Here is a 16,700-nt window from a genome sequence, read left to right as displayed (position 1 = left end):
CATTTCAGTCAACAGTAGACTACATACACAGCAATGTTCTCACAGAAGTGTATCACCTTGTGATGTCATAGCTGTCTTAGTATATGTTCTCCCCATGATGTTCACAAAATAACAAAATGACCTAGGGATGAACTAACACAGTGTTAAGTGACTGTAATCAGGTACGTTGGGGTCTGACAGCCCTGCCAGTATGTCACCTCAGGGATTTCATCTCCATAATCACTGCTTCTACTCAGAGCCCTAAGTTAGATGATTCTTCAGACCACTGAAGTTCTACCATTCCCTTCTTGGCAGTGCCTTCTTCTCTGGAGAGAGGGCCTTAAGAGACCATTTATAATACAGTGATTCAGCACTTGTAGGAAAAGGTCTGAAAAATCTACCATAAGTCTTTCTAACATTTTTTCTGATGTCTGATTTTACTGCTATTTTAATTTGACTTTAGCTTTAATTAGTATCTCCAACTCCAGACATCTCCAGCATCAGACAGTCAAAGCTCTAAGAGGCCACACTGGACTCATGGCCAGAACAGCTGTCAGGAACAAGCACCTGGCTCTGCATGGTTCCTGAGCCCCTGAGTCTCCAGGAAGCATGACCAACCTAGTCTACTGTCATGGAGAATAGAGAGCTTGATATTTCCGTAGCTGTTAAGAGTAACCATGAGCAAACATCTCCCATAGTATGAACTAGTCCTATGGACTGGATTTATCACTTGATTCTCAAAGTGTGGTCCTGGAAACCTGTCAGGAAGCCTTGGAGATCTTTACTCTTCCCTGGAGGTCTGTAAAGATGCATTCTCTAAATGTGTCTACCCCAGCAACACATTAGGCAGGCTGTGGCAGGAGCTAAGAAAACCCCAGTTTTTCCTACAAAGTCAGACATTAACATGAGTGGCAACAAATGAAGGTTATTCTTTTCTCTTTTTCTCTCTATGTCAGAAATACCCTTTTCTTGTAGTAAAGTAATATTCTTGTTGACAATAGTACAGGCTTCTATTGATTAACAAGTTAACTTAGTTCTTATTTCTAATGTTGTAAATATTGAAAGAAAGCATAAATATAAACAAAAATTCTTTGGAGTCCTTAGTAAATTTGAAGATAAATAAGGTGATTTTAAGTTCCAGTTGTGTTAAGAACCACTGCTATAAATTGTCTAGTCTCAAATGACCCTTGAAACTAAAAACTAAATGTGAAAGGGACGGGAAGGGGAAACAAAGGCGGAGGCAACAATCTTGATAAGAAATGTATCATTATCTTGCCCGTGTAATTGTAACCCCTCTATACTGTATTTTCACAATTAAAAAAAAAAAACTAAATGTGAAAAAGGAGGATACTGTATCAGAAGTTTAAATGTTAAAATAAGCTTAGCCACACTAAATAAAGTTTTCTAATTATTGTAATTAGAAAGCAAGAAAGTTGGTTATTCCATGGCAATAATAGCTCTTCTGTCATCTCACTTTGAAGTACCTGGGTAGACAGTAACAGTTTTACTTTTTTAACTCTCCATTTTGTAACCTATCACTGAGGGAGACAAGGCCCATATACTGTTGACTTGGAGCTCTTCCCTTCAAGGCGAAGTTTGATTGGAGCTTCTCTCTGAGAAGAGGTGTGACTATAATGTCTGCTTTGGGGAACCATTCTTGTACCTGCTACCTACTCAGACCTCTGGAGTACAACATTTTGTTTGCAATTAGATAAAGAAACTAACAATGCCAAGAGCAATTAAAGATTTGAAAGTAAACATTTTCCAGTAACTTATCCTACAGGGATGATAAAATGAAACCTATATGCTTATCTGATTTAATAGGCTAAAGTAGTTATAAGAACTTAATGAATTAGCCTGTCAAGCCAAATTAAGATGTTGTTGGGGAAACTTATGAGTGACACCCCTTTGGGGTAAAACTAAGCATTTGATGAGGACCACTTTGTCAGCTATTTCAGAATATGGATTTGCCATCCTGTCCTTAAATCATAAAGTTGGTAAATCTTTAACAAAGTCCATGGTACATGACAATCTGTAGTGGTTAGGATATGGACATCACAGTTATAAAGTTCAGCACAAACCCTGCACATCAAGATTGAGAGCAAGGGGAGGAGAAAGAAGAACATATTCTAAAAGTTGAGAAAATAGAAACTGTCAAGTACATTTGCATATTGCTACCCAGATGTCTCAAGAAAAAGAACAATATGAAAATCTCTGCCAGAGAGAAAGGAGTTTGAGAAACGCCTGATAGGAAATAAGTGTGTGACACAGTGTAAGAATCATTGCCAATTTTAATCTGCATTCATAAATATAATTAAATGTCGTAAGTGGTCTCCTAAACTGATTTTTCAGGGGAGCTACCTAAAAATATACAATGTCTTAGCAGCAGGCACCCAGTAAGTTTTAATTGGTATCTTCATTCTCTGACTGATCCAAAGATTGACTCCCTCCCAGACATTTTTGGTTAGATAAAAAGATGCATCCAATTCATATTTTACAATCTGGAATTGTGCAGATTAAAATTTAAGCTCCCTAAAGTGCTCAATTTCTACAGGGCCCAAGTAGAAATAAATAATAAATAAATAATAATAAATCCCTTCTCTTAACTAATGACAAGCAGACCTGGCCGGACCTGGATGGCACATTTACAAAAGTAAAGAAAGTCTTATAGAGAGACAATTTTTAAATTTTCAGATAGCATTTAGGAAAACCAATAAGGAAAGTTGCAGTATCACTTAAGTTAGTAACAGCTGGGTCCCTCACCCTTATCTGAGAGAGCAAAGCGGGGTGGAAAATACATAGAGGTGCCACCTTACAGGACTTGTAGGCTTTACTAGAGATCTTATACTGGCACAGAGGAAAGGCATGAGAAGCTACCACCCTCACCTTCCCCTGTTCTATAGTCTCTTGGTAGGGCCTGCCATTGGTCCAACTCAGCCATATGGTCTGCTGACATTTTTTTGTAAGCCCAAATCAGTTCTCTTGGCACTCTGACTTCGTGTTTCAATCTTTTTTTTTTTTTTTGGTCTGTCGTTGAACTCTGGGCCTGGGTGCTGTCCCTCAGCTCTTCAGCTCAAGGCTAGTGCTATACCACTTGAGCCACAGCACCACTGCCGGTTTTTGAGTGGTTTATTGGAGATAAGAGTCTCAGGGACTTCCCTGCCCAGGCTGGCTTGGAACGCGATCCTCAGATCTCAGCCTCCTGAATAGCTAGGATTACAGGCATGAGCCACCAGCGCCCGGCTTGTTTCAATCTTATACTGTCAACAGGTATTCCTTTTGGGGTCCATTTAGTTCTGTTTTTTACATTTTCATGGTTATGGTTTTTAGTTGATGATAAAATGGCCCCAGTGTACTGCTAAAGTACTGCCTAAGAACCTAAGTAATATTACATGTGATATTTTATCACATTATTCTATAATCTTTATCGTGCATGAGTTCTAGTGGATTGGGCATGAATTTAATGTTAACAGTACAGGTTATATTAGGTGACTTTACACAGATATATACAAAACAAAACTATATATGGATTGGTTGGTGAAAATGTTGTAACCAGAGGCTTACACAAGGAACCTTAATGCTCTTTCCTAGGAAATGGGCCAGTGCTCACTTAGCAGTCTTCATGGTAACTCTATAGAATGGAGCCTTTCCTAAGATGAAGACAATTGACTAGGTAGCCTGCTAGCTGTTGTTTTATAAAGCAACAAGTCTCGCTTGCAGTTACCATTGAGTATACTTACCGTTATATGAACTTAACTCTGCAAGTCTCTGAATTCTGTGAGCCAATTGTTTCTGTTCAGAAACAACTGCCAGTAACAAACATAAAAAGTTACATCAATAGGATATCTCAGAAATCAAAAGATCCTTTCAGTGTTCACTGTTTACGACCCATCTAGGTTTGGTGATATAACCCTACAGAGCTACTTAACCATCCACTTTTCCTTGACTAAGAGTGCTCAAAAGAACCAAGAGCCAGTGGCTGTGCTTGTAATCCTAGCTACTCGGGAGGCTGAAATCTGAGGATCATGGTTCAAAGCCATCCCAGGCAGGAAAGTACATGATACTATTATCTCCAATTAACCACCAGAAAACTAGAAATGGTGCTGTGGCTTAAAATGTTAAGCACTGCCTTGAGCAAAAAAAGCTTAGGAATAGTGCCCAAGGCCTGGTTCTAGCCCCATGACTAACAACAACAACAAAGTATATAACTTGAGTTGGTGTTTCCTCACTAGTAGGAGATTTTCCCAACAATGGTAGTAGTGAATAAGGAACTTGAGAAACTATTCTACTTTTGCCTGATACCAGAACTTGTTGCCCTGCTTCATGTTGAAATACATACAGGGACTGCTTGGGCACTGGACCAGGTGCTGGGGATAAAAGGGTGAGCAAGACGAATCCTTGCCAGAACTTCAGATGCTTTCTTTCCATTGAGAAGAGACAGTCCCTGTGAATACAAATTCAAAGTTGTCTGAATTCTTTTGTCCTAGACATTTCTAATTTGACATGCTGATTCATCCCACAGACTGCCTATGGTGACTTGTACTATCACAGGGTTTATGAGTGAGGAGCTTGCCCTCCCATGTTAGTCTCATTAGGAATTACTTACATTCCTGTTATAAATAGATGATTCTCTTTCTTGTCCTTCATATCTTGATTCCATTGGATGGGTATACAGCTCAGGAATCAGCACTTTAAGAAGCATCCCAAGTGATTATTCTGATGACAATTGTGAGATGTTTCTTCAGAAACAGTGTTATCATAGAAGTGTTATAAAATGTGAGTTATGCTGCACCTGTACAATCAGGTGCCACTGCCCAAACAAGATCATAGGTTTAATTATTACCAAATGGTAGGTGGTAAAGACAGCATCTAGCTTTATAGGTAAGGTTAATTAAGTCAAATTAATCCTAAGATGGAGTGAAGGATATCTAAATGAAAATATTTAAAATACCCTGCACAAGTACATTCTCATACTGTCATTTTTGTGCTCGTGTGTATACACACATGCACACACACACACATACAACACACAGCATTCATGTGCTACTTCCACAGACAGATGCTCAGTGCCCTTAATTGCATCAACATGACACCCTTGAAAACAGAACTGCCTAATTACATTTTTAAAAGCTTCCTCAATGGCTTCTGACCTTGGTGCACTGAAATCTTTAGGTCTAGTCTAATATAAAATGTATATTTTCTGGATGCATAGAGTTCATTAGCCACCACATCCCCAACAAGTTCCTTTCTTATGTCAACAATTTAGGGGAAAACAATGCCTTTGTGCTTAAACAAGCAAGGTGATAAAACCATTAGGCATCTGGATGTTTACCTTTCAAGGTTATCACTCAGACCGCTTTCTGGATTGGTTCCCAGATATAGTGACTTCTGAGAATTTAAATATGCAGAATTTGTACTGAGAATACACACACACACATGTACACACAAACACATACACACACATGTACACACAAACACATACACACACATATACTCCAATGTTTAGTTATATATTTTAGTCTTTATGGCTTATTATAATTAGACATATTATCTCCTATTTGTAATTACTGCCTACTATTTCTATTCAAAGAATTGTTACTCAGTACATATCCACTGTAAATGTCCATTTATAGAGTTTATATTACCTTGAATATTTATCTTACCAAAGTTTGCTTTGAGGCAATTATCCACACTCTATTTTTATGAGAAAAGGATTTAGGAGATGTGTCTACATACATTAAACACACATATACATACATACATATATATATATATATATATATATCCCATTCTTGAGAAAATTATACTAATATATACTATACTAATTGCTTTTTATAGTATGTGTTATCATTTATTTATAATAGTAGGTGGTATTTTAATGCCTAGAAAAGAAGAGAAATTAATATTTAGTAAAGTATAAAAGTTGTTGATATGCTATCCCCCTCATTCTCAATAACTATTAAGAATTGTTTTGCGGGACTGGGAAGGTGGCTCAGTGGTAGAGTGCTTGCCTTGCATGCCTGAGGCCCTGGGTTCGATTCCTCAGCACCACATAAGCAAAATGAAAAAAGCCGAAAGTGGCACTATGGCTCAAGTGGTAGAGCGCTAGCCTTGAGCTGAAGAACTGAGGGACAGCGCCCAGGCCCAGAGTTCAGACCCCACAACCGGACCCAAAAAAAAAAAAAAAAAGAATTATTTTGCTAGGCACCCAGGGCTCATACCTGTTCCTGCCAGCCCAGGCATAAAAGTCCAGGAGACTCTTATTTCCAATTAGCCACCAAAAACGAACAACAACAACAACAGAAGTGGATCTGTGGCTAAAGTGGTAGAACACTAGCCTTGAGCAAAAAAGCTCAGGGACAGTGCGTAGGTCCTGACTTCAAGTCCCAGGACTAGTACCAAAAGATAATAATAATAATAATTTCTTTTGGTGATATTCTTTCATAATGTTTACTGCTGTTTGCTTTATCACATTTCCCCAACCATTCTGGGGAATATCTCTTGTTTGATGTCCATTTTTCATAGCAAACATAACAGATTTCTCAATAATGAATTCATCTATCTATGAGCATACATAAATATATTTTATAGAATCATACATACTACTTGAATCCAGGTCTCACTGTTACTCAGCCTCCCACCAGTCTGTCTGTTGAATAAATTAGGAAAAAGAAATATTTAAGATAGTATTCACCAGTTAGAAACATTTGACTCTGGAGAGTACCCATAGAGTCTAATGTATTTATGAAGGAACAAAATCTATTTAAAATGTACCTGAAAAATTGTTGCACAGATGCCTTGATAGACAACCATTTAAAGTAAGTAACATGGTCCTTGTCTATTGTGATAACTGATATATGTCTAAATGTGTGTTTGGATCTCAAAATTATCTTCATTTTTGTTTGTTTGGGGTTTTTTTGGGTTTTGGGGTTCTTGGTATTTTTTTTTTGGTCGGTCGTGGGGCTTGAACTCTTCTTCATTTAATTTTTATTTTACATAGAAAACTTCGTGTGCCAGTTTGGTTTGTTATTTCTTCCCACCCCCCCAGCCTCCTGTCTTTCTATTCTCTGATTCATATTTTATCCTCTACCCCATCGAAGTCCTCAGATACAATACTGTCTTCATTCCCAAGCCTTCAGTGGAGCTGTTTCCTCTCTGCTCCCATTGTCACTTCCTCTCTTTGTGTCTCTTGAGTCACCCTTTAAAACTCAGTCATCACTTTCTATACCTCCCCTATCATCTTTAGATGGGTACATTCTTCTCTGCATTCCTGACTCCTTGCAATTTCTTATCAGTGCACTTATTCTTTATTGACCCATCTCCTACTCTAGACTCTGATCTCTGTGAGAGCAGAGGAGTTAGCTTCCTCATTACCAACCCAGGTATCCACTGGCTAGTGTTAAATAAACCAGTGCCTTGCATATTTGAAATCACTGTGATTTCCTCTGTCTTTGTTATCTTACCATGCATGGCACTTCTCTTTCAACTGGTGGCTACTTGTCTCTTGTACATAAATTCTGGCAGCTCTGAGGATGACTGTGTGTGATTTGGAGGGTCGCTATCTACTTCAAAGAAAGTTTCATTTATGTCATATAGCCTAACAGACCATTTGTATTAACTAGCTTCTCATAATTGTGACAAATACTTGAGAGAAAAAGTTTAAAATAAGGAAAGATTAGCCAGGCACTGGTGGCCACACCTGTAATCCTAGCTACTCAGGCGGCCAAGATCTAAGGATTGTGGTTCAAATCCAAGCTGGAAAGCCCATGAGACTATCTCCAGTTAACCACCAGAATACTGGAAGGGGCCCTGTGGCTCAAAGTGATAGAGCACTAGCCTTGAGCAAAAGAACTCAGGGTCAGCGCCCAGGTGGTGAGTTCAAATCTTCACAACTGGGGGAATAAAAAATGAAGGAAAGATTAGCTGATCAAGATGTACTCATGGAGCTGCTGGAGTAGTGTGCAGATGGACTTTGGAAAGATTTTATTTATGCCTGTAATCCTAGCTAATCAGGAGGCTGAGATCTGGGGATTGAGGTTTGAAGCCAGCCCTGACAGGAAAGTCTGTGCGACTCATATCTCTATTTCACCACCAAAAAAAAAAAAAAAGAGCCAGAAGTGGAGCTGGGGCTCAAGTAGTAGAGTGCTAACCTTGAGTAAAGAATTAGCTCAAGAGCAGTGCCCAAACCCTGAGTTCAAGCTCTAGGAAAAAAAGAAAAGATTCATTATTTGATTGTATTTCAGAAGTTTAAGCCCATGGTCTGCAAGCTGTTTCTGGGCCATGGTAAGGCAGAACATCATGATCGATGGCCATGGTAAAGCAGAGGTGTTTATGGTGCCCAGGAAGCAGAGAAAGAACAGGACAAGGAATACCAACATACCATTCAAGGGCTTACTCCCAGTCAACTCCCTTCTCCAACTAGGCCCTACTTCCTAAATTTTCTACCACCTCCAAAAATAATGCCACCAGCTGAAGACACAGCCTTCAACACATGAACCTATGGGATATATTTCTTATTTAACCCATAACATCATGCAAAATATGGCCTCCACACTTAGGAAAAATATATCAAGCAGTTTTTATGAATCACAGACTTAATTTTTTTTTACATATATTTGGTTTTTTAAGCTCAGTGTCAAGCATGGTGCTTTGCACATGGTAGATATTTGGTACAATATTTGAACAGATGATTGTTAATGAATGAAAAGAATCAGTAATATGATAGATATTTATAACTTTTTAATTCACTGACAAACAACTTTCTTTTTTATAAAATTGCATTAAAATCACTCCAGATTCTGAGCTATAACTGCTAAAGTGTGAAATTAAGAATCTCTGGGTCTCTAGGGGCTGGGAAGGTGGCTCAGTGGTAGAATGCTTGCCTTGCATGCATGAGACCCTGGGTTCGATTCCTCAGCACCACATAAGCAAAAAGAAAAAAGCCGGAAGTGGTGCTGTGGCTCAAGTGGTAGAGTGCTAGCCTTGAGCTGAAGAGCTGAGGGACAGTGCCCAGGCCCAGAGTTCAGGCCCCACGACCGGACCCCCCCCCCAAAAAAGAATCTCTGGGTCTCACAACTTTCTGTGTAGGACTCTAGTATTTCAATACCTCCAGTATTTCAATAAGATGAAGACTTGTCATGCTTAGGGTAGTACACTGTCCAATGGAAGAGGCTTGAAATAAAAGTCTTAGGGAACACATCTTCGTAATGCGAACACAAAGGAAAAAGATGGTGTTTAGTTTTCTGTTCTTGACTTTGCCTGTCACTATTGTGGTGATTATTACATACATCTGGCTTTAACAAGACCTATGATGAAGCCTGAAACACTGACATGCCTTTTTATAAGTTCAGTCACACGAAATGACAGTTTTATTTATGTGTAACATATGACATAAGAGTTAAATGGCCTTGCATTGTTAATATGGTTCTGATTAAGTGATTTACAATTGCTTTTAAAATGTTCAGTATCTCTTGTATATTTTGAAATTTCACCCCTACCCATCTTACTGGTTAGGGATTGCACAAAAATACAACATTGTATTATTTGTAATGCTCTTCTCTGGCTGGTGGTCTTCCTCTTTGATCAGGATGTACTGATGGAGCTGCTGGAGCAGTGTGCAGATGGACTTTGGAAGGCAGAACGCTATGAGCTGATTGCCGACATCTATAAACTCATCATCCCCATTTATGAGAAGCGGAGGGATTTTGAGGTATCTCGATTTTTGGCTTTATATGCAAGGACAATGGGATGACATGTTCCAGATCTACTGCAAGAAGGGCAAACAGGCTTTGGTTCACTGATAACCATGGTCTCTGACTTTACACATCCCACCAAAAGAGATCACCAGGCACCACACCTAAGAGTTATTAGGCATTACATATATGTGGGGTGGCCCCACCTCTACACAGACGTCCCCACATCTCAAGCTACAAGATTTCTACCCCAGCACTTCACTTCAAAAGGTCATCAAAAGAAGAGCATTGTAATCAGCAAGTGCCCTTTTCATCAGAGGTCCACCTTTGCCCTTAGCACATAAAATGGAGTAGGAATAGTAGGAGTAGGTGATCGCTCCAAAATCTTGTATTAACTTGAAAATAGAATTTGCTTACCATCATATGGAAGTTCAATGGGTCCTCATAGGCAGGCTGGCTTTTTGAGTAGGAAGCAGTGCAGCTAATATTGGTTGCAAGTTATGAAGTCAAAATACATTCTTGCTTTTTTTTTTTTTTTTTTAACTTATGGTCAAGGACTTTTCACCTACTTTATCACATTTGGTTGTCATTTTAAAATTGATTCAGCTATTTACAAATGGGATGACATGGGTTCTGTTCTGCTTTTCAGAGGCTATCCCATCTGTATGACACACTACACCGGGCTTATAGCAAAGTGACTGAGGTCATGCACTCAGGCCGCAGACTTCTGGGAACCTACTTCCGAGTGGCCTTTTTTGGACAAGTGAGTCTTCCCTCAATTCTGTAAGCTGTCCTAAGTCCTGCTTTTTTTATAAAGTAACAATATCTTATATTTTTCCGTTCTATAAATGCTAATTTGATAAATTTTGTATGGTTCTTATCTTCCTCCATAGTAAACTTTCTGCTTTTTTTTCCTTTCTTTCTGTCTTTTCTTTATTACTTTCTTAAGGCAGCGGTAAGTTCTTTCTTCTTAAGATCTTAACATGCTTAGCAGCATCTTTGGTACTTCATTGTGGTTTGCAAGTTTCCTTTTCAAGTGTGTATGTATTTTGTCCAGTCATTACAAATTACAAAGAGAAAATTAACATTGTATTTCATCTACAGAAATAAATCATCTGTTTCCTTATACATCTGTACTGCATGTTTTAAACCAAAATTAAGACTTTATGGTTTCCTTTGTTTCTGTACATCTTTATCTTTTGTTAAAATAATATCTCTATGAGTGTATTTGTCATTGTAATATTTGAGAAACCTTATATGAGAGTTTATTTAAATTTAACTTAAATTTTAACCTTCAAGCTCTAACATTATTAAATGGTACAAGTTATAGTCCATTTATTTAGAGTGGGTGGTTTTCTATGAGCATTATATAACCTTCAATTTATTCTGTTATTGTCTTTTATAACTTTATAGCAATACCAGTTTACAGACAGTGAAACAGATGTGGAGGTAATTATAGTAAATGCCTAAAAGCAAGTAATGTAGTGAAATTATTGCATCTAAACTCCTGGTTTGATGTGGATTTTTTTTGTTTCATCTTATCCTATTTTGGTTTTTTACATATATGATTTTTGTACCCTTTTCTCTTTTATTTTAGATGAGAAACTTTTTAAATTTTTATTTCAAATATTAACCCCAACTGGACTTTTTAATATTCAACCTTTTTCACTTCCCATACAGTTTGAAGCCTTGTGGTCAAATGTGATTGGTCTAAACAATATATATTCTACTATTGTGCAACAGACCATTAATACTTTTCTCATCAGTACATCTACATAGAATTTATTCAAACTCTGATTTTTGCTCTACCTACTGTAGACCCAAATGCTTCAGGTCATGCTGTAAAACCTTGTGTAAATGGAAGATGTCAGGAGAGGGACTTGTGTGCATTTCTGAGACCTGACTGTCTTAGGCTGCTAGTCATTCTGAGTTCTGCTTCCTGGGAATGTGAAACAGGCTTGACTGTCATTAGATTTCACTGAGAGCTCATAGTCTTGAATCCAACTCTTTCATTTCACTCAATACTTAATGACAACATTCTCAAATAAGCTTGCGATTTTATGTTTTTCCTTTATCTTGGCACCCAAACTCCACATTCTTACCATTTTCTTTCCTGTTTAGACAGCCTGCTTAAATAGGATTTTATTTTAGAATCATTCCTTGTGGTTTTTGTTTGTTTGCTTATTTGGTTTTTTTCACCCTTTTAACAAAAAAAAGCCCTTCCTGGATAATAAGCCTTGGGCTAATATTCAGGGCCAACACTAATTATGCTTTATGTCACAGGGATTCTTTGAAGATGAAGATGGAAAGGAATATATTTACAAAGAACCCAAACTCACACCTCTGTCTGAAATTTCTCAGAGACTCCTTAAACTTTACTCAGATAAATTTGGTTCTGAAAATGTCAAAATGATTCAAGATTCTGGAAAGGTATGACTGTTTACAGATAAATTTTATATCAATGAAATATTGTTTTGACTAATCACATATTATTGATTATACAATATATATTCATAAATTTATTTTTAAAAATTAAGGACAGTCTTTAATAGTTGTTACATTTTTGTGCTTTCCATTACATGCTTGATATTAAGTAAACCTTCACTATATAATTGTTAAATTATCTTCTTTTAACCAGATATGGTATGTACTAGCACTCAAGACGCAGGAAGGTCATGAGTTCAAAGCCAGCCCAGGCTACACAGAATTTCAAGCTAGCTGGGAGCTATATAGAGAGACCCTATCTCAACAAAAACAAAAAAGAATGTAAAAAGTATGGGTAGGAAGTAGCATTTTCTTTTACAAAATAATTAAAATCTGAAGAGATTTTGCTATTTTTAGTCCCAATACTTAGGAACTCTGAGAGAGCAAAATTCCAAAGTTCTGTTCCACACTGCCCCTTTCTTCTGCATTGAGCGCAGTACACAAGCCTTGCTTTATTCTGTATTTGCTGATGGATGAATGGACAGATTGGCAGACCAAGGAACTGACTACTAGCCAGAATGACTGAGAAGACTACTTCCTGTTTAGAGTGGTTATCCTCTGGTGTTTGGCTCTCAGGAGGACCCTTTCTAAATCTCCATCATTGTCCTGAAGAATATCTAAGCCAACCTATTCAGCACATCTCTAAGAAGCTGGTGTCCCTCCCCTTCCCTCAAAACATTTCATTGATGGGCATGGTAGCACCTACCTATATCAGTAATCTCACTACTCAAGAGGCTGATGAAAGATGGTCCTGAGTTCAGGGCTGGCCTAGGCTACATGGCAAGACCTTGTCTTGCTGGTTGACCTCTGTTCCTGATCAAGATGCATTGCACTCATAAGTTGCTATGTTAAATTGAAACCTCCATGTATAACTACTTAAAGATAATTTTTTAATATTTTTATTATCTTCAAATAGTTATACAAAGGAGTTGCCATTCACCAAATCAGTTTATGAATATAGAGCAACTTGATCATGGTCATCCCTTTCAACATTCTTACCCACCCCTCCCTTTCCCTTACTTATCTTAATTTTGGATTACATATTCGATTTTTTTGCCTTTTAACAAAGCAGTTTATACATGCAGTGCATCTTGATTTTGATCATCACTTCAAAGTCTTCACCCCTTTCAACTTACTCCTTCTCTTATATTTCTCAATTCTGTGGTATATACAATGAATTCTTGCCTGCGTGCTCCCCTCTTCCTTGCTTCATTCTTCTGTCCTTTTCTCCTTGGCCCCACCTCTTGCAGTTATCTATTTTTTTGTACTTATTTTATTGGGCTTTCATTTAGTCTTGTTGAAGAACTGTACTATTTGTACTCTCTATAGAGTCTATTTTCTTTGTTAATTCATTTGTAACCACTTACTTACCACCCAGTGTGTTTACGTTTTTAATATTTAAAAAAAAACAAAACTCTGGTACTCAACTCTCCAGCACTAAGAGCCCTGCCTATTTCTAAGGGCTCCTTTGGAATGGTCTGCAATCCTTTGTCTTTCCCAAACCCACAGTCTAGAATCTGTTTCCCTTTCTCCAGAGAAGAATATTTCAGTCTCCTAATACTTCAGTCTTCTGCCCAAGTTGATAGGGAGCTAGATAGGGAAGAGAGAAAGAAGATGCAGAGTTCTGGATGCAGTAGAGAAGATAAGAGGCCCATACTCAGTCTACAGCCTCTCACTTAGCCACCCTTGTTCCACCCTCTCTATGCCTTGTCTCTGCCTTCCACTGACACTAATGGACCTACTTTGAACCTCCCCAGAGCAGTTTCTCCAGGAGATGACTTGTTTCTGTGGGATAGGGACTAGGTAAAGGAACTCAGAGTTTCCAACTCCAAGTGCAGCCTTTGGTCTGTTTTCCTCCTCACACCTTATATGATGACTCCGATTCTAGGGAGTGCAAGTGCTGCTTTTCCTTGAGTTTCTGAAAGATGCACTGACTCCACTTATTTTTCTAGCCATGGGGTCATAACACTCTACCCCGTCAGGTAGCACATCTCCACATGCCTGTCTTCTAAAAATTCATTAAAATCTCTCATTCAGGGGCTGGGAAGGTGGCTCAGTGGTAGAGTGCTTGCCTTGCATGCATGAGGCCCTGGGTTCGATTCCTCAGCACCATATAAGCAAAAAGAAAAAAGCCGGAAGTGGTGCTGTGGCTCAAGTGGTAGAGCGCTAGCCTTGAGCTGAAGAGCTGAGGGACAGCGCACAGGCCCAGAGTTCAGGCCCCATGACCGGACCCAAAAAAAAATCTCTCATTCACTATTTTCTTATCCTCCTTCCTGGGTCCTTGTGGGTTAATTCTCTGAGTGCTCTATATAGTTTTTTTGTTGTTGTTGTTGTTGGTCGTGGGGCTTGAACTCTGGGCCTGGGCATTGTCCCTCAGCTCTTCAACTCAAGGCGAGCGCTCTACCACTTGAGCTACAGCGCCACTTAATTCTCAATGTAATTTTAACAGAGTTGCATGAAGAGAAAGAGAATAACGCATTTTTAGAAAGCTCATCACAACTTTATTAAGACCCACTTACTCCATAGATTAAATTTCTCAGGTCCACTTTGCCTTTTTTTTCCTCCAAAATCAAAACCCTTGACTGGATCAAACCTTGATTGAGAACATTACAACCTTTTCTCCAGGGTCATAATAATTCTTCTATCCTCTTTTATCTATGCATCTCTTTGTATAGCAACTTAAATAGTTAAAGAATTCTTTTCCAACTACCCTCTTCACTCCCCTAACACAAAGCACCATGCTTTACTCTTGCTCCTAGAAAATGAAGAGCAGGGAAATAACACCAAAAACCAGGCAATGAGGTTTCATGTTCACTGACTGAAAGTGTTTCTCCTTGAGAAAGCAAAACTTTGGTAGGTTTGAATAAAGTTAACATAACTATAACTGGGCTCAATAGCTTAATAAGCCTGTAGTTCTAGCTACTTGGGAATCAGCGATTGAAGATCATAGTTCAAGGCCAGCACAGGCAACAAAAAGTTCACAAGACTCCATCGCAACCAATGCCTGGACACAGTAGTGAATGCTTATCATCCCAAGACAAAATTAGCAAGACCCTAACTAAAAAAATAACATATGTAAAAGAGGCTAATAAAGTGGCTCAAGTGGTAGAGTGCCTGCCTAGCACCAGTGAGGCCCCAAGTTCAATTTCAGTATCACCACCACCAAAAAAAAAAAATTGTAATGATTAGCCACCTGGTTTTGTCTAAATAAGAATAACATCCTTTGACTTTATTTTCTTGCCTTCTAAGTACAAGACATTCTCACATTTATTTTTACTTTTCTTCACAAACATCTGTTATAACAGTGAAACATCTTGTTCTCATTCACTAGCCCATGCTGTTACAAGTTCTTGGCACAGCCATTTCTTCCATATCCATTTTCATTACTCTCAAAGGTTAAATATAATTAAGGTAAAATTGATTTGTCTCTCTAGTAAATTAGCTTTTGTTTCTCTATGGAAAATGTGATTTTCTATAACATCACAGACACGAAAACACCAGCAGCTCTCACAGCATAGCTGTGAAATTAGTCTCAGATTAATCTTTACCTGTTTTAAATTAAGCAGAAGCTATTTGCATCTAATCTGATTTGATTACAGATTAGTGATCAGTTGGGGGCCTTTCAGTCATATTCCTAAAAAACATTTTTAAGCCAAATATATAAAAATAAGGTTTTGAAAAGAGAAAAAAATCTGCACTTGTGGAATAGGGAGTCATGAACAAGAAAATTATCAGGGTTTCTGTAAAAAAAAAAAATAATGTTATGAAAGAGAAATAGGGAAATTCTAAATTAATCAAGAATAAAGAAAATGGTAGTGGTGCTGTGGCTCAAGCTGTAGAGCGTGTGCCTTGAGCTGAAGAGCGGAAGGACAGTGCCCACGCCAAGTTCAAGCCCCATGACTGACCAAAAAACAAACAAAAAAAAATGAAACAACTAAATAAGAAGTGTATTCATTGTTAAGATTCTGTTTCAAACACAGCTTTATAGTTATAACATTACAAATTACATTCTAGGCACATGTATGTATATACATGTGCATAAATACATGGTTTATGGATTTTAAAAACATACTCCTATAACATACACTGTTAGCAGTGTTTGTCTTAGTGTTAAGTATATGAATATTCCCTGTATCATTTCTTCCAACCTTTCTAAATTTTTCCAAAATATTAACTAATAAAAATTTGGAAACCAGGTGCCAGAGGCTCGTACCTGAACCACATGGGAAGCTGAAATCAGGAAGTTCACAGTTGCAGGCCAGCCCTGACAGAAAAGTCTACCTTGGAAAAAGTCTGAAGGAAAGAAGCTGAGTGAGGTAGTGGGGACCTGTCATCCCAGCAGGGACAGGAAATGTAAACAGGCAAAATGTGGTCTATACATGCACCTGACAAAAAGTAAGATCCTGTCTCAAAAACATCCAGTTCAAAAAAGGACTAGAGACAGGTCTCAATAGTAGAATCCCTGCCTAGTAAGCACCAGACTCCACAAATCCCTGTACACAACAGCAAAAGCTGGAAAATGCAGCTTAGCTAAGGTTTGAGAGA

At 38.2% G+C, this 16,700-nt stretch overlaps 1 protein-coding gene across 8 annotated transcripts in view; it reads left to right on the top strand.

Annotated features, from left to right (window-relative positions):
- Positions 1 to 16,700, top strand: part of Dock9 (dedicator of cytokinesis 9) — a 259,553-nt gene that overhangs the window by 228,824 nt on the left and 14,029 nt on the right. For all 8 annotated transcript variants that reach the window (XM_042682626.1, XM_042682624.1, XM_042682620.1 and 5 more), the window contains exons 46-48: positions 9,566 to 9,688; positions 10,321 to 10,434; positions 11,955 to 12,101. In XM_042682626.1, coding sequence (XP_042538560.1) covers positions 9,566 to 9,688; positions 10,321 to 10,434; positions 11,955 to 12,101 — 384 coding nt within the window. The remainder of the gene's footprint in view (positions 1 to 9,565; positions 9,689 to 10,320; positions 10,435 to 11,954; positions 12,102 to 16,700) is intronic.

The sequence above is a fragment of the Dipodomys spectabilis genome, unplaced genomic scaffold (genome assembly GCF_019054845.1).
Source record: "Dipodomys spectabilis isolate Male_0828 unplaced genomic scaffold, ASM1905484v1 ptg000075l, whole genome shotgun sequence".
Taxonomy (NCBI): domain Eukaryota; kingdom Metazoa; phylum Chordata; class Mammalia; order Rodentia; family Heteromyidae; genus Dipodomys; species Dipodomys spectabilis.
The sequence above is the reverse complement of the archived record's forward strand: the minus strand, read 5'-3'. Positions and strand labels throughout refer to the sequence as shown.